The sequence below is a fragment of the Oncorhynchus gorbuscha genome, linkage group LG08 (genome assembly GCF_021184085.1).
Source record: "Oncorhynchus gorbuscha isolate QuinsamMale2020 ecotype Even-year linkage group LG08, OgorEven_v1.0, whole genome shotgun sequence".
In the NCBI taxonomy this organism is placed as follows: Eukaryota; Metazoa; Chordata; class Actinopteri; order Salmoniformes; family Salmonidae; genus Oncorhynchus; species Oncorhynchus gorbuscha.
This window is the reverse complement of record NC_060180.1, coordinates 67,009,211-67,029,474: the sequence shown is the minus strand read 5'-3', so window position 1 is coordinate 67,029,474 and position 20,264 is coordinate 67,009,211. Positions and strand designations below refer to the sequence as shown.

The 20,264-nt window shown below is 43.2% G+C and overlaps 1 protein-coding gene across 3 annotated transcripts in view; it reads right to left on the bottom strand.

Annotated features, from left to right (window-relative positions):
* LOC124042067 (polyamine-transporting ATPase 13A3-like) overlaps positions 1-20,264 on the bottom strand; it is a 50,834-nt gene that overhangs the window by 13,367 nt on the left and 17,203 nt on the right. For all 3 annotated transcript variants that reach the window (XM_046360386.1, XM_046360384.1, XM_046360387.1), the window contains exons 4-22: positions 16,831-17,010; positions 16,507-16,577; positions 16,257-16,340; positions 15,717-15,786; positions 15,033-15,167; positions 10,483-10,555; positions 9,687-9,818; positions 9,269-9,436; positions 8,524-8,681; positions 7,932-8,120; positions 7,572-7,633; positions 6,696-6,846; positions 3,400-3,522; positions 3,276-3,293; positions 2,982-3,135; positions 2,689-2,809; positions 2,356-2,480; positions 1,850-2,016; positions 1,448-1,579 (exon numbers count right to left, since the gene is read on the bottom strand). In XM_046360386.1, coding sequence (XP_046216342.1) covers positions 1,448-1,579; positions 1,850-2,016; positions 2,356-2,480; positions 2,689-2,809; positions 2,982-3,135; positions 3,276-3,293; positions 3,400-3,522; positions 6,696-6,846; positions 7,572-7,633; positions 7,932-8,120; positions 8,524-8,681; positions 9,269-9,436; positions 9,687-9,818; positions 10,483-10,555; positions 15,033-15,167; positions 15,717-15,786; positions 16,257-16,340; positions 16,507-16,577; positions 16,831-17,010 — 2,313 coding nt within the window. The remainder of the gene's footprint in view (positions 1-1,447; positions 1,580-1,849; positions 2,017-2,355; positions 2,481-2,688; positions 2,810-2,981; positions 3,136-3,275; positions 3,294-3,399; positions 3,523-6,695; positions 6,847-7,571; positions 7,634-7,931; positions 8,121-8,523; positions 8,682-9,268; positions 9,437-9,686; positions 9,819-10,482; positions 10,556-15,032; positions 15,168-15,716; positions 15,787-16,256; positions 16,341-16,506; positions 16,578-16,830; positions 17,011-20,264) is intronic.

The window sequence follows — 20,264 nt, the reverse complement described above, 5'->3', positions numbered from 1 at the left end:
GATATTATGGATATAATTTGGATTTTTTTCCGGCGTTGTCGTGACCGCTATTTCCGGTGGATTTCTGAACATAACGTGACAAACAAACGGAGGTATTTTGGGTATAAAAATAATCTTTATGGAACAAAAGGAACATTTGCTGTCTAACTGGGAGTCTCGTCAGTGAAAACATCTGAAGATCAAAGGTAAATGATTAATTTGATTGCTTTTCTGATTTTTGTGACCAAGCTTCCTGCTGCTAGCTGGACATAATGCTATGCTAGGCTATTGATAAACTTACACAAACGCTTGTCTTGCTATCGCTGTAAAGCATAATTTCAAAATCTGAGACAGGGTGATTAACAAAAGGCTGTGTTTCGCTATATTTCACTTGTGATTTCATGAATATGAATATTTTCTAGTAAGATTATTTGACCGTTGCGCTATGCTAATTAGTGTAGTTGCTGACAATTCTCCCGGATCCGGGATGGGTAGTTCCAAGAGGTTTTAAGGCAATAAATAGGCAATGGTAAAGTAATTACAATATAGCAATTAAACACTGGAATGGTAGATGTGCAAGTAGAGATACTGGGGTGCAAAGGAGCAAGATAAATAAATAAATAAATACAGTATGGGGATGAGGTAGGTAGATAGATAGGCTGTTTACAGATGGGTTATGTACAGGTGCAGTGATCTGTGAGCTGCTCTGACAGCTGGTGCTTAAAGCTAGTGAGGGAAATGTGAGTCTCCAGCTTCAGAGATTTTTGCAGTTCGTTCCAGTCATTGGCAGCAGAGAACTGGAAGGAAAGGCGGCCGAAGGAGGAATTGGCTTTACAAGTGGGTGCTGCTATGGTGACCAGTGAGCTGAGATAAGGCGGGGCTTTACCTAGCAGAGACTTGTAGATAACCTGTAGCCAGTGGGTTTGGCGACGAGTATAAAACGAGGGCCAACCAACGAGAGCGACAAGTCGCAATGGTGGGTAGTGTATGGGGCTTTGGTGACAGTTTGTTGAGTAGAGTGTTGGAGACTATTTTATAGATGACATCACTGAAGTCGAGGATCGGTAGGATGGTCAGTTTTACTAGGATATGTTTGGCAGCATGAGTGAAGGATGCTTTGTTGCGATATAGGAAGCCGATTCTAGATTTAATTTTGAATTGGAGATGCTTAATGTGAGTCTGGAAGGAGCGTTTACAGTCTAACCAGACACCCAGGTATTTGTAGTTGTCCACGTATTCTATGTCAGAGCCGTCCAGAGTAGTGATGCTGGACGGGCGAGCAGGTGCGGGCAGGGAACGATTGAATAGCATGCATTTCGTTTTAATAAGGGTTTACCATCTAGGTATTACAAACCCAGCTCAGTTAAGGAAGGCACTGAACACTAGAATGTAGCAATTTAGTACGTCTTTCATCGTACAGTCATTTCATTTATATTGTCCAAACAGAGTGATGGAGTTTGGCACTGACCTTTTGGACTAGGTCAGGGAAGTGTTCGGTGATGACAGCAAAGGATCTGCCACTCATGGCAAAGTGGTAGCCCTGCTTGTGCTGCTCACCATAAGCCTCATGGCCCACATCGTCAAGGCTGATTTCCACTGACTGGGGAACAATAGAGAAAAGGGCGACATGAACGGCCATGATGGACCATCAGTTGCAACAACATCAATGAGGAAAAGAGAAACTGTGTCCTTAGGCTACAGGACATGTAATATACTGAAATATACACATACTGCATTATTCATCCAGGGAGTACTTTTTAAGCAAGTCTCACTTTGTTTCCAAGTGAGACTTGTTTAATAGACTCATATCCTGTCTTTATAGAATAGTTTAATATCAATCCATGTCTTTTAATTACATTTTTCCCCTCACCTCAACACGGTTGTCTTTGCTGGTGGCGTGGTTCTCTGTGTAGTGCCAATTGATCGTAGCAGGCTGGATGTCTTTGGGAGGTGTGGCGTCTGCTACGATGACCCTCTCATGAGGGGTTATCATCCCACAGTCTCTGGCTACTGATATCGCGGTTAGCATATTATCGCCTACAGTCAGGCAGTGAGAGATGACAACAAGATGCAAAACAAGTTAAATGACTAACATGTAAAATGTAAGACGCTCAACATTTTCATTGTTATCAGTGTAGGGGTGGCAGCTAGTCGTAGTTAGCTTAGTCATTCCAAATGACATAACAGCAGTTTATATGGCTTTGCAGTACTGATGGTTGCTTCAGTGTAAAGTGCTGGTGGGACTATGGTATTAAATATTGGTAAGATTGGTACATGCTACAGTACAAAACGACACTAGCAAACCTAAACAATCTCCCAGAATACTGACAACATTTTGTATTGTAGATGAAGACTGTATATGATTGGCTTATTCACCTGTAACCATCACAGTACGGATGTTTGCACATCGCAGGTCTTTTAAAACCCCAGAAGTCTCTTCCTTTAGCTTGTTTTGCATGATTATGAGCCCAAGGAACTCCATATTGGTCTCTATGAGATCTCTGACAGGTATAGAAAACAGATCAATCAATTAAAGAATAAGAATTTATCCCACATAATAAAGCAAATATTTTTTTAAAGTTACACTATTTGTGAGGGGGAAGTTCACAAATTCACATATTAAAATGTCTTGAATCTTCTAACAAGAAATAAGTCAGTTCTCACTCCTGTGATTCTATTCAACACACTGCATTAAGCACATTGTACTACCTGTTGAGGTTCTGGACCTTGTGCCAGGAGAGTTTGGCCTCCAGCTGGCGATGGGCCAAGGCTATGACTCTGAACCCCTGCCTGGTGTAAAACTCCAAGGTCTCTGTGAAGCTCTCTGGTACTAGAGTAAGAGAAAATAATAATTAATTGGGTTATAGTCTATTAACCTGCAAGCATGTTCATGTAAATGCGTAAGCCTGTCTTGACAGTGCACATACAGGCGGGGTACTGGAATAGAAGTACATGTTCTGGCAAACTGCTGCCTGGTAAGACTGAATAAAGGTCTAACTAACTTGTGTCCTCTGCGCAGAGGCTGGCCACAACCTCTGGCGCCCCCTTGAGGTAGGCGTCCATGCGCTTCTCCCCCAGCTTCCGGACCACCACACTCATCCTCTGTAGAGCCGACGAGAAAGGAAACTGGCGGACGATCCCAATCTCATAGGACAACTGAGAGACCGACGGCACAAGATCAAACAAAATCCCTTCAACCGTTCAACTTTTCCCATTCATAAACAAATCCATTCACATACAAATCAATATTCAAGGAAGAAAAGAAAGATGCATTTGAAAAAGCCCTCACTACTTACCGTCAGCTCAGACAGCTCCTAAAAACACAAAGGAGAAAAGAAGGTTTAAATAACATAGTTAAGGTATATCTACCAGATATTGAGATGTAATAAGGTAAGAGAGAGCATACTATGGATACCGTACCATGTTCTGTGCTAGATTGACTTCCTGGTTGACCTCTGGGAGCACCTGTTTGGGTGGCCGCACCACGGTGGGCATTATGGGATTGTGGAGGGCTGTTTCTTCCTCTGTTGGCTCCTCTAGAATCTGAACATGACAAACATTGGTGTTAAACAACATTAGTGACCCATTTGAAACCTGGCAGCCCCTTCTGACAGGCTAAACATGATTTAGACAGGTAACCCGGGAGCCAGTCTGCCATCGTTGCCTTACATTGCTGAATGTAGAAACAGTCTGGCACCAGTGGTAGGGATTTTGTGCTTATGTTAGCATGTCGGGGTGGCAGATAGCAGAGTGGTTAGAGCGTTGGACTAGTAACCGGAAGGTTTCAAGATCAAATCCCTGAGCTGACAAGGTCAAAATCTGTCGTTCTGCCCCTGAACAAGGCAGTTAACCCACTGTTCCTAGGCTGTCATTGAAAGTAAGAATTTGTTCTTAACTGACTTAAATAAAGGAAGAAAATATATATATATATGTTTTATTTTATTTTAAATGTAGCATCTTCGAGCTATTCTGTTACCATAGCTCTGTTACCATAGCTCTGTTACCATAGCTCTGTTACCATAGCTCTGTTACCATAGCTCTGTTACCATAGCTCTGTTACCATAGCTCTGTTACCATAGCTCTGTTACCATAGCTCTAACAGAAAGAATCCCACTGTTGTCACTATCTGTCAAAATATTTTGTGTTGTTGTCATGACATACAAAGATATGAAGAATGTGTCAGAGCATGTTTCAGTCAGCAACAGTACATATACAGGTTGGAACATTTCCTGTGTAATACCAGTATGTGTAACACATTACTACAGTATTATTACAGAAATGCAGTTAGCGTGTAGCATTGTTAGCATAACTACACTGAACAAGTGTACGAGAGATTATCATTCCAATATTGTCCTGTAGCCTCTTTCTCCATAACTCTTCATTGGAATCCCCATTGACTTGGCTATCTACAAACTACACTGAATAACAATATAAAACACAACATGCAACAACTTCAACGATTTTACTGAGTTACAGTTCATATAAAGAAATCGGTCAATTGAAATAAATTCATTAGGGCCTAATCTATGGATTTCACATGACTGGGAATTCAGATATGCATCCGTTGGTCACAGATACTTTAAAAAAAGGTAGGTGCTTGGATCCGAAAACCAGTCAGTATCTGGTGTGACCACCATTTGCCTAATGCAGTGTGACACATCTCCTTCACATAGAGATGATCAGGCTGTTGATTGTGGCCTGCGGAATGTTGTCCCACTCCTCTTCAATGGCTGTGCAAAGTTGCTGGATATTGGTGGGAACTGGAACACGCTGTCGTACACGTCGATCCAGAGCATCCCAAACACGCTCAATGGGTGACATGTCTGGTGAGTATGCAGGCCATGGAAGAACTGGGATATTTTCACTTCCAGGAATTGTGTACAGATCCTTGTGACATGGAGCTGTGCATTATCATGCTGAAACATGGTGATGGTGGCGGATGAATGGCGTGACAACGGGCCTCAGGATCTCGTCACAGTATCTCTGTGCATTCAAATTGCCACCAATAAAATACCATAACTTCACCACCACAATGGGGCGCTCTGTTCACAACGTTGACATCAGAAAACTGCCCGCCCACACGATGCCATACGCTGATCCTGGGTCACTTTTTTAAAATCTTTTTTTTTAATATGCTTATGGTTAAGTTATCTGCCATCTACCCAGTACAGTTAAAACCAGGATTCATCCATAAAAAGCACACTTCTCCAGAGTGTCAGTGGCCATCGAAGGTGAGCATTTGCCCACTGAAGTTGGTTACCACGCAATCAGATCAAGACCCTGTTGAGGATGACGAGCACACAGATAAGCTTCCCTGAGACAGTTTCTGACAGTTTGTGCAGAAATCCTTAGATTGTGCAAACCCACAGTTTCATCACCTGTCCGGATGGCTGGTCTCAGACTATGTTACAGGTAAAGAAGCTGGGTGTGGAGGTCCTGGGCTGGCGTGGTTAAACGTGGTCTGGGGTTGAGAGGGCGTTTGGACGTACTGCCAAATTCTCTAAAATAACGTTGGAGGCGGCTTATGGTAGAGAAATTAACATTTAATTATCTGGCAAGAGGTCTGGTGGATATTCCTGCAGTCAGTATGCCAATTGCACGCTCCCTAAAAACTTGAGACGTTAGTGTAACGGCGTTCTTCGATTGTAGAAAGAGAGTCGGACCGAAATGCAGCGTAGTGGTTACTCATGTCTTTAATGAAGAGATCGCGATACATGAAATAACTTATACACATACAAAAACAACAAACGGAATGTGAAACCTATTACAGCCTATCTGGTGAAACTACACTGAGACAGGAACAATCACCCACGAAATACACAGCGAAACTCAGGCTACCTAAATACGGTTCCCAATCAGAGACGAGAATCACCTGACTGATTGAGAACCGCCTCAGGCAGCCAAGCCTATACAACACCCCTAATCAGCCGCAATCCCAAATACTACAAACCCCAATACAATAACATAAACCCATGTCACACCCTGGCCTGACCAAATATATAACGAAAACACAAAATACAATGACCAAGGCGTGACAATTAGTGGCATTGTGTGGGACAAAACTGCACATTTAGAATGGCCTTTTATTGCCTCCAACACGAGGTGCACCTGTGTAATGATCAATGCTTTTAATGAGCTTCTTGAAATTGTACGGATACTTCCGCTCCCCCTCTCTGGCGCTCGTTGTCACCAGTTTACTTATTATCACGCACACCTGCAACCATAGTTACACACCCCTGTGCCTCTGGACTCCTCACCTGGAATCCATCACTTCTATGATAACCTCCCCTATATCCGTCACTCCCTTTGGTTCATTCCCCAGGCAGTATTCGTTTTGTTCTCATGTTCAGACGCTACTCTTGTTTTGTATTACTCCATGTTTTTTGTATTATTAAATTCACCCCCTGTACTTGCTTCCTGACTCCCAGTGTCTGCATTACACCACATCTGTCAGGTGGATGGATTATCTTGGCAAAGGAGAAATGCTCACGAACAGGGAGGTAAACTAAATTGTGCACAACATTTGAGAGAAATAATCTTTTTGTGCGTATGGAACATTTCTGGGATCTTTTATTTCAGCTCATGAATCATGGGACCAACACTTTACATGTTGTGTTTATAACTTTCTTCAGTATATAACAGAAACTACTGTAGGTTACAATATCCACACAGGAACAGAGACAGTGTTGGGAAAAAAACCATTGCGACAGACTGACCCAGCCTGTAGCGTTGAACATCTTCAGGTCCATTGGGTCTCCGGAGAGCTCTCCCTCTAGCTTGGTCAGAGAGTGGCAGGTGGCCATGCAAGACACAAACGAGGACCTGACTAGTGTCTCATTGGCTGGGTCATCCTCTGGGGGAGAGAAACTGAGAGAAAGAAGTAGATTGAAAGCTGATCTAAGACCAATGTTGTGTTTTCCACCCATAGGGGGTTGCAGCTCAGTAAACACGTGTAAATTGTGGGTTTCTGATTGAATAGCTTTAAAAAGGTAACTACAACATTATGTAAATGTGTACCTATCCCTTTAAAAGGACAATCTGCAGTTTGCTACATCAATTTTTGGCCCTACAAAATTAATATGTACCCGTTGATTGTTGAGGAATTTAAATTAAAAATACAACATGAGCTTAGTGTTCAACTGCTGTACCCCATCAGAACCCAACATATAAGCTTGTTTAACTCCAATGTTTATAAAACAAAGTAAATGTAAATAAAACTGTATAGCCTCAAAACATGGTTAGAACTATCATTTTTGATATCATGGATGGTCAGTCTGCATCCATATCTCTGTCTATCAATTTGAAATTGAACTAAGCTCAGCTTTTTACCAAAACAGTGGTAGGCTTTGTTATTGTTTCAACTGCTGATTGCCCCTTTAACCTAGTGGGGGTTTCACGAGGGGACTAGTGGGGTCACAGAGAAAGGACTGGGGGAAACAAAGGAGCTGTGGAATTCATCCACTGACTTCCCCATAACAATGGAGGGGTCAGAGACAGTAGATAACTGATACATGGTAGAAGAGAACATCTCTCCTTAGCCATGGTAGCCATGATGAGAAACATGGACACCCTCATATCCCTCTCATTCTCACCTGCCATTTTCAACTCTCTGGATCCCCCAAAGGTCCAAACCATCTTCAGTGAGAGTACCAGTCTGTGTGAGGAGCAGGACAATTACACAGAAATATACTGTAGCTTCATTCTACAACTGTCTGCATTTCCTACCTGTGTGCTAGCTAAAGATTTCTGAATACTTTATTTTAAAATCACAGAATCATAGTTTTACAAAAACATACTACTAGATAGAGCAATATGTTTCACTAGTGATTGTAACAGCCTGATACTTGGCATGAAGTTTGATAGTTTGTGTTTACGTGGCATAGTGGGTACCTTGTCGAAGCAGACAAGGCATAGTGGGTACCTTGTCGAAGCAGACGAGGCATAGTGGGTACCTTGTCGAAGCAGACGAGGTTGAGTTGGCCACAGATGTTGATCCTCTGGGGGCTGATGCAGAAGATACCCACACGTTTCAGCCGGCGCTGGGCATAGACGATGCCAGCTGTCATGGCTGCAGGCAGCGCCGGGGGCACCGTGATGGTGATAATGTCCAGAGATTCAACCACTATGGTTTTGGCTGGAACCTGTTCAAAGAGAAGAGAATAACCTTCTAATAAGTTTGGCTGGAACCTGGACATGGAAAATACTCAATGAAATGGACAAACTGCAGACATAGGGAAGCAACACTATTCCTGGACTTAACTGTCTCCATACTGATATTTTTCTATTTTACTATGAGGCGGTCATATTCTTCCAAAAAAGAGAATTGGTTGGGAATGGGCCATGCATGTTTAAATAATGGTCAATTCATACATTGTCAGAGGACTATTTTCACTCATTTAATACTAAGCCAAAAACACAGGATGGATACTACACATTGATTGTGGAGTGGGTAGGTGTAATGCTCTTTGAGTACTAGCAAAAAAAGCACTACACAAATGCAATCTGTTTTCAATGCTTGAACAGACAAACTGCAAAGTGCAGTACCTGGTTTATGATGCTGAGGACGATGGTGTAGATGAAGCCAATGCCGGCCACTCCCACCAGACAGAGCAGGAAGAGATAGGCATCTCTGTACAGCTTGAAGTCAGTGGGCTTGGGGTACAGGATGGAGCGCACCAGCTGGCCCTTCTCTGTGCTGAAACCTGACAGACAACAAATATTGGAAATAACCTAAATATCATTTGAATTGATGAGCTGCAGAGTGCCATATTAACCCTTTAATTGAGTACATTTATCTCACATCCCAGTGGAAGCTGGGAGCCCATCCTCACCATGGCTCTCTCCACTGTTGTATTCAAGGAAGGTTGGTTTAAAACTGAATGCACACAAACACTTTGAGCTAGATCTATAACAACTTTACAGCCCTGTATAGGTCAGTTAACCTAGAGTCTGAGGCCCATGCACTAATACACATATGCTATATTTAAGCAATGGGGTGTGGTATATGGCCAATATACCACAACTAGGGGCTGTTCTTATTGGCCATATACCACAAACCCCAGAGGTGCCTTATTGCTATTATAAACTGGTTACCAACGTAATTGGAGCAGTAATTTTTTGTTGTTGTCATACCTGTGGTAAACGGTCTGATATACCACGGCTGTCAGCCAATCAGTATTCAGGGCTCGAACCACTCAGTTTATAATAGATAATAAATGTGTATTAGGTGTATTAAGCTCAATGAAAAACAGCTCTATAACAGAAGACTGGAAACAATAAGTGGTCTCACCAGTCCTGACCACCACAGCCTTGACCAGTTCCCCGGTGTAGAAGCGGGTCTGAATGATGTGAGTGCCACAGAACAGCGTGTGTCTCTTGTGTTCCTCTATGCTATAGACGCCAGCCCCATCTTCTCCTGAGCTGGGTAGGCTGGTCTTGGTGACAGGCACACTCTCACCTGCAGAGGACCAATAGAAAGATATTATAGGTACACATAACCTGATTACACTACAATGGAACGATAGTAGCTTTTATTATGGCATATGGGGCCTGTTTTCCAGACCCAGATTAAAGCTAGTCCTGAACCTGAAAAGCACTTTCAAATTAGTTTTCCCATTGAGCATGTTTTTTAGTCCAGGACAAGGCTTCATCTGGGTCCGGGAAACTGGCCCAGTGTTCAAATTAAAGGATGAACATTTTATAGTCACCTGTCAGCATGCTCTCGTTGACGATGCAGTTTCCATGAACCAGCACGGCGTCACAGGGCATGATCATTCCATTGGACGGGATGACGATGACATCACCGGGGACCAGCTCTGTGGACATGGCCTCCTCGACATCTGTGTTCAACACAACACCACAGGGGTATACTACAAAGCAGGAGCCAGCTAACTGTGATTAACAACCAGAAATAACTATGGATTTTCTGTTTCATTAAGAAGTAGTGCATGGTCCTTCTGTAGCTCAGTTGGTAGAGCATGGCGCTTGTAACGCCAGGGTAGTGGGTTCGATCCCCGGGACCACCCATACGTAGAATGTATGCACACATGACTGTAAGTCGCTTTGGATAAAAGCGTCTGCTAAATGGCATATATTATAAGAAAGCTAAACTAAATGTAAAAAAAGTTATATAATAATATTTAGGCAAGTTAGCTGGCTAACTCCTTGTTCCGGTTTGTAGTATACCCCTCTGGTTAGATGACGAACCCATAACAAGCAGCATAGTCCATAAGGAGGACTTGTTTTTCCTTCACAATCAACAAAAAATGTAAATAAATAAATAAAAATATGTAAAAGATGTAGGATGAAATTATACCCATTATCAAATCATCAAATACACATTGTCAACCATTATCAAATACACATTATCAATGTAATACTTTAAAAGTGTAACCGAAACAATGGAAAGGAGGAAGTCACTAATAAAATGCAATAATAGATGAATAATAATGAATACACTACATTCATCTCTATAGAGCCAGTCTTAGCAGGCCTGTTACATACCTAGAGTCCCTCTGCACACTGAGACACGTACAATACTGTGTGTCGCCACCATGTCATGCAGCATGATGTATTGCTGTAAGGGGAGAAAAAGGGAATCCGTTAAAAGAAACATAAGCTAAACAACACAGAAGAACACAGAAGTAATCTGTTAATCTAATCTATCTGTCAATCACTCCTGAGTTCCATCAATCACTCCGGGGCTGCAGTCACCTATCCGGACCCGTTTTACTGCCTACGCGGAGCCCCACCGGGCCTTCACAACTGGACTGCCGACGTTATCTACCCGAAGGAGATCAGTCTGGCTCCTCCGTCGCGACGTTACCTGAACGCCCATCTGCGGCCTGCTAACAGTTAGCTGTCTTACCGGCTGCTATCTGAATAGACATCGGACAATTTATTTATTTGTATTATTATTATTATGTTTTCTTCTTGGGCCTCTATAACTATATCTATTGTTTTTATTTTTGTTGTTGTGTGATTTGGATTAATCCCCTCTACCACACGGAACCCCACTAATCTACTGATGGAACGCAAGAGGTGGCTAACAACAGACCTCCATCCTATGCTAGCTTGCTACAGATGGCCTGGCTAGCTGTCTAAATCGCCGTGACTCCCAACCAACCTCTCCACTCACTGGACCCTTTTGATCACTCGACTAAGCATGCCTCTCCTTAATGTCAATATGTCTTGTCCATTGCTGTTCTGGTTAGTGTTTATTGGTTTATTTCATTGTAGAGCCTCTAGTCCTGCTCACTATACCTTATCCAACCTATTAGTTCCACCACCCACACATGCAATGACATCTCCTGGTTTCAATGATGTTTCTAGAGACAATATCTCTCTCTTAATCAATCAATACCTAGGTTTACCTCCACTGTATTCACATCCTACCATACCTTTGTCTGTACATTATACCTTGATGCTATTTTATCGCCCCCAGAAACCTCCTTTTACTCTCTGTTCCAGACGTTCTAGACGACCAATTCTTATTGCTTTCAGCCGCACCCTTATTCTACTCCTCCTATGTTCCTCTGGCGATGTAGAGGTGAATCCAGGCCCTGCAGTGCCTAGCTCCACTCCTATTCCCCAGGCACTCTCTTTTGACGACTTCTGTAACCGTAATAGCCTTGGTTTCATGAATGTTAACATTAGAAGCCTCCTCCCTAAGTTTGTTCTATTCACTGCTTTAGCACACTCTGCCAACCCGGATGTTCTAGCTGTGTCTGAATCCTGGCTTAGGAAGACCACAAACTACAACATTTTCAGACAAGATAGAACTGCCAAAAGGGGCGGTGAGGCAATCTACTGCAAAGATAGCCTGCAGAGTTCTGTCCTACTATCCAGGTCTGTACCCAAACAATTTGAACTTCTACTTTTAAAAATCCACCTCTCTAAAAACAAGTCTCTCACCGTTGCCGCCTGCTATAGACCACCCTCTGCCCCCAGCTGTGCTCTGGACACCATATGTGAACTGATTGCCCCCCCATCTATGTTCAGAGCTCGTGCTGCTAGGCGACCTAAACTGGAACATGCTTAACACCCCAGCCATCCTACAATCTAAACTTGATGCCCTCAATCTCACACAAATTATCAATGAACTTACCAGGTACCTCCAAAAAGCCTTAAACACGGGCACCCTCATAGATATCATCCTAACCAACTTGCCCTCTAAATACACCTCTGCTGTCTTCAACCAAGATCTCAGCGATCACTGCCTCATTGCCTGCATCCGTAATGGGTCAGCGGTCAAACGACCTCCACTCATCACTGTGAAACGCTCCCTGAAACACTTCAGCGAGCAGGCCTTTCTAATCGACCTGGCCGGGGTATCCTGGAAGGATATTGATCTCATCCCGTCAGTAGAGGATGCCTGGATATTTTTTTTAAATGCCTTCCTAACCATCTTAAATAAACATGCCCCATTCAAGAAATTTAGAACCAGGAACAGATATAGCCCTTGGTTCTCCCCAGACCTGACTGCCCTTAACCAACACAAAAACATCCTATGGCGTTCTGCATTAGAATCGAACAGCCCCCGTGATATGCAGCTGTTCAGGGAAGCTAGAAACCATTATACACAGGCAGTTAGAAAAGCCAAGGCTAGCTTTTTCAAGCAGAAATTTGCTTCCTGCAACACGATCTCAAAAAAGTTCTGGGACACTGTAAAGTCCATGGAGAATAAGAACACCTCTTCCCTGGCTGCCCACTGCACTGAAGATAGGAAACAATGTCACCACTGATAAATCCACCATAATTGAGAATTTCAATAAGCATTTTTCTACGGCTGGCCATGCTTTCCACCTGGCTACTCCTACCCCGGTCAACAGCACTGCACCCCCAACAGCAACTCGCCCAAGCATTCCCCATTTCTCCTTCTCCCAAATCCCAAATCCATTCAGCCGGGCTAGACAATCTGGACCCTTTCTAAAAATGATCTGCCGAAATTGTTGCCACCCCTATTACTAGCCTGTTCAACCTCTCTTTCGTGTCGTCTGAGATTCCCAAAGATTGGAAAGCAGCTGCGGTCATCCCCCTCTTCAAAGGGGGGGGACACTCGACCCAAACTGCTACAGACCTATATCTATCCTACCATGCCTTTCTAAGGTCTTCGAAAGCCAAGTAAACAAACAGATTACCGACCATTTCGAATCTCACCATACCTTCTCTGCTATGCAATCTGGTTTCAGAGCTGGTCATGGGTGCACCTCAGCCACGCTCAAGGTCCGAAACGATATCTTAACCGCCATCGATAAGAAACATTACTGTGCAGCCGTATTCATTGATCTGGCCAAGGCTTTCGACTCTGTCAATCACCACATCCTCATCGGCAGACTCGACAGCCTTGGTTTCTCAAATGATTGCCTCGCCTGGTTCACCAACTACTTCTCTGATAGAGTTCAGTGTGTCAAATCGGAGGGTCTGCTGTCCGGACCTCTGGCAGTCTCTATGGGGGTGCCACAGGGTTCAATTCTTGGACCGACTCTCTTCTCTGTATACATTAATGAGGTCGCTCTTGCTGCTGGTGAGTCTCTGATCCACCTCTACGCAGACGACACCATTCTGTATACTTCCAGCCCTTCTTTGGACACTTAACAACCCTCCAGGCAAGCTTCAATGCCATACAACTCTCCTTCCGTGGCCTCCAATTGCTCTTAAATACAAGTAAAACTAAATGCATGCTCTTCAACCGATCGCTACCTGCACCTACCCGCCTGTCCAACATCACTACTCTGGACGGCTCTTACTTAGAATACGTGGACAACTACAAATACTTAGGTGTCTGGTTAGACTATAAACTCTCCTTCCAGACCCATATCAAACATCTCAAATCCAAAGTTAAATCTAGAATTGGCTTCCTATTTCGCAAAAAAGCATCCTTCACTCATGCTGCCAAACATACCCTTGTAAAACTGACCATCCTACCAATCCTCGACTTTGGCGATGTCATTTACAAAATAGCCTCCAATACCCTACTCAACAAATTAGATGCAGTCTATCACAGTGCAATCCGTTTTGTCACCAAAGCCCCATATACTACCCACCATTGCGACCTGTACGCTCTCGTTGGCTGGCCCTCGCTTCATACTCGTCACCAAACCCACTGGCTCCATGTCATCTACAAGACCCTGCTAGGTAAAGTCCCCCCTTATCTCAGCTCGCTGGTCACCATAGCATCTCCCACCTGTAGCACACGCTCCAGCAGGTATATCTCTCTGGTCACCCCCAAAACCAATTCTTTCTTTGGCCGCCTCTCCTTCCAGTTCTCTGCTGCCAATGACTGGAACAAACTACAAAAATCTCTGAAACTGGAAACACTTATCTCCCTCACTAGCTTTAAGCACCAACTGTCAGAGCAGCTCACAGATTACTGCACCTGTACATAGCCCACCTATAATTTAGGCCAATCAACTACCTCTTTCCCAACTGTATTTAATTTATTTATTTATTTTGCTCCTTTGCACCCCATTATTTTTATTTCTACTTTGCACATTCTTCCATTGCAAAACTACCATTCCAGTGTTTTACTTGCTATATTGTATTTACTTTGCCACCATGGCCTTTTTTGCCTTTACCTCCCTTCTCACCTCATTTGCTCACATTGTATATAGACTTGTTTATACTGTATTATTGACAGTATGTTTGTTTTACTCCATGTGTAACTCTGTGTCGTTGTATCTGTCGAACTGCTTTCCTTTATCTTGGCCAGGTCGCAATTGTAAATGATAACTTGTTCTCAACTTGCCTACCTGGTTTAAACAAAGGTAAAATAAATAAAATAAGAAAATAAAAAACAACAACAAAAATATGTTTTAAGTGAGAATTGGTTTGAACCCGAAAAAAGGAAATTAGCGAGCACCACAATGCCTTTTCGACCCATTCTCTACCAAGGTTTTCCAGCACACAGCTTTGACCTACTACACACACAATATTAACTATTCTGTCATTGCCAAGGAACGAGTAGCATTTATCTTCGATAACTCTGATTGAGAGGCAACATGGCTGCCACTTCCGCTACATGAGGAAGTGCTTAGTCTAGGACGACCACCCACCTTCTTGACGGTGTACAGCGAGGTAGCGATGGATATGACAGACATGAAGACTATGGCAGCGGCGTAGTAGTAATACTGTTCAATGCTCCACAGAATCACGCTGAAGAGCTGGAATATGTAGAACGGATTCAGGACCTGAGGATGAAATAATTAATATGGGGGAAAAAAAGTGGGAAATTTTTGAGCTAGTTTCATCCTATGCAGCTTTATTGTCAAATTTATGATTGTTTTTATTGTCAATTTATCCCATTATCATTTTAGATAATGGATTGTTATTATCAGATGAGTCATTGGAAAATAAGCAGCGTTTACTCTAAGGCAGTGGTTCCCAACTCCGGTCCTTGGGTATCCCAAACAGTACATCTTTTTATTGTAGCCCCGGACAAACACACCTGATTCAACTTGTCAACTAATCATCAGGCCCTCAATGAGTTGACTCAGGTACGTTTGTCTGGGGGCTACAACACGACTATGTGTGCTGTTGGGTGCACTCGAGGACTTGAGTTGGGAACCACTGCTCTAAGGTACAGTAGTTATTCCTAGCCATGTGACCTGACCCGTAAAAACTCTGGGGCCTAGTTGAAGACTATAAATAGGCTCCAGGGTTTTTCCAGGTCAGCTGATCAAGACAAACTCCAGGTCATACTTGTTGTTGTGTGAGAGAAGATGTATCCAGTAACCTACCTCTTTTATGAGTAGCTTGAACACAGATGGCACCTTAACTGCTATCTCATTCACTTCAAAGAACAGTCTCCTGTTGAAACCGGATTGAAAACCATTAGCATTTTTGCCAGCTTTCTCACACGCCAAAGGGCCAAAGTGTTCAAACACCGGTATGCACTGGATGCTTGTGCGGACTAGCCAGTCTTAGCTGTACATTCAGAGATAAATTCCAACATTTAAAAGAGCCGTTGGGCCGAATGAGATTCAAGAACCGGTGGTGTGTGCAATAGTGCCTGTAGGAACAGGGATGATTATGCCTATGTGCAAGGGAGAGGTGCAGAAGAGGAGGCTGGTGGGAGGAGCTATAGGAGGAAGGGGCTCATTGTAATGGCTGGAATTGAATAAATGGAAAGGTATCAAACATATGGAAACCACGTTTGACTCCGTTCCTTTCATGTCATTTAGGCCATTACAATGAGCATGTCCTCCTATAGCTCCTCCCACTGGCCTCTTCATATGTACTGTGTATGGAAGTAGAGGGTTGTGGGTAATGTAGGCTACCTGTAGTCCTGAAGTAGTTTGCTGAGACCAGAGCTGTGGTCAGTGTGGATGCTGGAACAAGTCACCCTGACATCCTCCAAACCTCTAGAAGAGCAGCACACACAGTCACCTCCATGGTAATACTGTATACTTACCACCTTTCATATAAGGATGATAGAGAATGTCCATGTTTTAAAAGTAGCTGGACAATTACACATGTATGGGGGTTACTGAAGTCTTATGTAATGTGATTTTGCAATAGGGCTCTTACTTAAACACTTCAAAATTCTGAAGCAGATCATTCCAGTAGTATTTTGTGCTGTGGTGGGTGAAGTAGCAAACCTGATAGAGAGATGTAGTCAGAACACCAAGCAATGTTCAGAAATCAACTGAGAGGAGCTTTGGATCTGTATCCATCACTTCATGCGTCTCAATAATCTTGGATACCTTCCTTCCCTCGTGTCCTTTCCTCCAGGACCACAGATCTGTACATTTCACCCATCACTTGTCTTGAAGGAAAGGACATGAAGGGAGAGATCCATTCAAGACAACTGGGACACTGTTTGTTAATGAATATCAGAGGCCATTGCCTTACCTGAACTGGCTGGATATGGATGTATTTTCCCTGAAGTTCATCTTGGAGGGCACTGAAGGAGTGTATACTGTCCCCATTAGGTATGTGCAGAGGGCTTAGGAGATCGACACCGTCAAAGGGTCTCTTTCCAGGGGCTAGCATCACATGTACCTTGGCCCGGAACCATCTCCTAAACTCGTCCTGTTAGAATTGAACCAATGTCAAGTCATCCAGTTAACATTGTCCCCGGGATAAATTGCGCACAGCACATGGACTTCGAGCTTGGGGAGGATGTGAATACTATCCATTTGATGCTGTAAGACAGTGATATTAGTGATTAAGCAGACTGACTCTTCAGTAGAGAATTGGTTATTGTAAATTACAATTTGTAATGTAGTCTCAAGCCAATGTTATCTTTACTGTTACTTAGGGAATAGTAGTTTTTTTTTGTTGGGGGGGGTAGATCAGCTTTAATATTGCGGATAGATTGTAGCTTCCATCAATGTAATTGTCTGCATCATTTCCAATCTCCCATATATTTTTGGGGTATATATATATATATATATATATATATATATATATATATATATATATATATATACACACACACATAAAAATATATACACACACACAACAGTTTTCAGCTGTGCTATAATAATTGCAAAAGGGTTTTCTAATGATCAATTAGCCTTTTAAAATTCTAAACCTGGGTTAGCTAACACAATGTGCCATTGGAACACAGGAGTGATGGTTGCTGATCATGGGCTACTGTATGCCTATGTAGATATTCCATAAAACATCAGCCATTTCCAGCTACAATAGTCATTTACAACATTTACAATGTCTACACTGTATTTCTGATCAATTTGATGTTATTTTAATGGACAAAAAAGTGTTTCTTTCAAAAACAAGGATATTTCTAAGTGACCCCAAACTTTTGAAAGGTAGTGTACTGTGACGGCCCTGAATTTTTCTGAACCGTCTCAGTGCAGCTCCTTCCAATAGGGCGCTTTCCCTTTAATTCCCAATTAAATAGCCAGTATCAGCTGCGCAAAAGTGGGGTTGTGATGGAGACGTGACTGAGGATGTGTTCAACCCTCAGTTCCCGAAGCTTCTCTATTCCGTTGTTTTGTTGCCGTTAAACGTGTGTTTTGTTGCCTAATAGAGTTTACCCAGGATCGGATCCACTCTTTGCGTCCCTGGACTACACCTCTCCGTTCTTCGTGGCCTTTCTCCGCGGGAGATCTATTGGCGGATTGGATTGTCTGACTGACCGACTGACTACCACCTTTTTGTATACGGTATTTCATTTGTTTTGATGTGATGTATACTGTGATTTATGTAGTTAGTTGTAGTTGAGGACTTATTAAGAGTGATACGCTTTAAAGTTCTGTGGTAAACTTATTGTTCTATTGATGGTATGATTAATAATGGGTTTATGCTACACGGAATGAACGGACAAACATTGCGTGACAGAAGTCACTTGAGTTCCCTGAACTCTACCGGGCAGGACTCTTTTTAGGCCCGAGGTACAGGACATTTCTGGAGGAACCAGAACTCATTGTGTTATATTATTATATGTGTGTGTAATCATTGATGTTGTTAATACAACCCACGCAAAAGAGTAGTTGTTTTTGAAGTTCTTTCCAATGTTTTAAGGGTTTATGAAAAGTTTATTTCCATCCTGACTTTTACATAAGTCCTTTGTATTGGTGTAGACTTGACGGACCAGATGGGACTCATTCCCACCCAAACTAAAAGGAGAAACCAATGTTTTCTCTGGTAGGCACAACCTACCTGGCACCCCTATAAATAATAACCTCAAGTCAAAACCGTTACATAAAAAATGGCACCCCAGATGGGACAGCTCAACATTGAGAACTAACCAAAGCAAATATTTTGTGTGGAATTAAAACAATGGATTCACCCCAAGATAATGTGCTCATCCATGTCATACCTGTCAATGGGAATACACAGGGCCATTCTGACCATCAAGCTGACAACACAAATCATAATGTGAATGGAGATAATGGAGTTGATTTGGGCCAGAGCCCTGGGAATCTGAATGCTCTGTCTGAGCCACAGGCCACAGGAGGTCTAACCAGTTACTCACTTATTGACATGGATCTGTGTGGAAGTACTGAGCTAGCCCTCCCTCTGACACCCAACCTTCCTCCATTGTCTGGGTTATCTCCAGAGGTTGTAGTTTTACAACTTCAAGGTGACATCCTTGATATTCGTCGGACTCAACAACATCTCCAAACTCTTATCCACCATAATTTCAAATGTCTAAGGGAAGAGCAACAACAGAGTGCCATGGAATTCAGAAACTCAATGAACACTCTAACCCACATGCTGATAGAGCTCAGTGAGAGTGGAAGACGGGAAATTACTGGTGCCATGGACAGGCAGTTTGACTACCAACGAAACCAACTCACTGCCACTCTCCAATGGCGCCTGCAACATCACCACACCGAGGTCCTCAAGGATGTTAATTCTGTTTTTTCTCCCATGGTTAACACTGTAGGCCACTTGCAGAGAGAACTCTCTAATTGTGTTAAAATGTTGGATGACTTGTCTGTGGACATGGCCTCCATTAGGCACAACTCCTTACACAGAGTTTCTCTGGTGTCCACTTCTGTTCAGACCACTGAGGGCCAAGCTGGCACCTCTGAACAGCCAAGACCAGGCCATGCTGCAGCCACCCCTTGCAGGATGCAATCCACCATGCATCCTGGTGTTCATTTTCATTGTCCGATAACGCCCTCCCCCTCTACTTCCTCAATCCCTCCTAGCTCGTTTGTTCATGGTGATTTGAGTAGACGTCATGTGGGGGCGATGCCCATTAAATTGCAATTTCCCACCTTTGGGGAAAAAAGATGACAGTCCTGATCCGCTAATGTATCTAGAAAGATGTCGTGACTTTCTTGCCCTCAATCCCCTGGCTGATGAAGAACTCCTTGCCACATTGAGGAATGTGTTGCATGGGACAGCTCGAGACTGGTGGGATGTGGCACGTCTCACCACTACCTCCTGGGCTGACTTTGAGGCCAAGTTTTCCTCTGCATTTCTATCTGAGGACTACACAGATGAATTGGCAGACAGAGTCAGAAATCGAGTACAAGGAGAGAAAGAGTATCCGTGACTTTGCATACGGTTACCACTCCCTGTGCAGAAGGTGGAAACCTGGCATTGAGGAGGAAGAGGTCATTAAATTGATCTTGAAGAACATCAACCCACTACTAGCCAGTCAACTCCGAGAACGAGTCACCACTGTCGATGGACTGGTTCGCTTGGGACAGAAGTTTGAGAAGGACAGAGAATGCCAACAGCAATATGACCAGAGAAAGAAACAGACACCCAAACAGTTACCCAAGACAGACCCTCAACAACAGCCAGAGTCTCCAGCCAAGACCCCTCATGTTTTGTTGGAGATGTAGCCAAAAGGGACATTC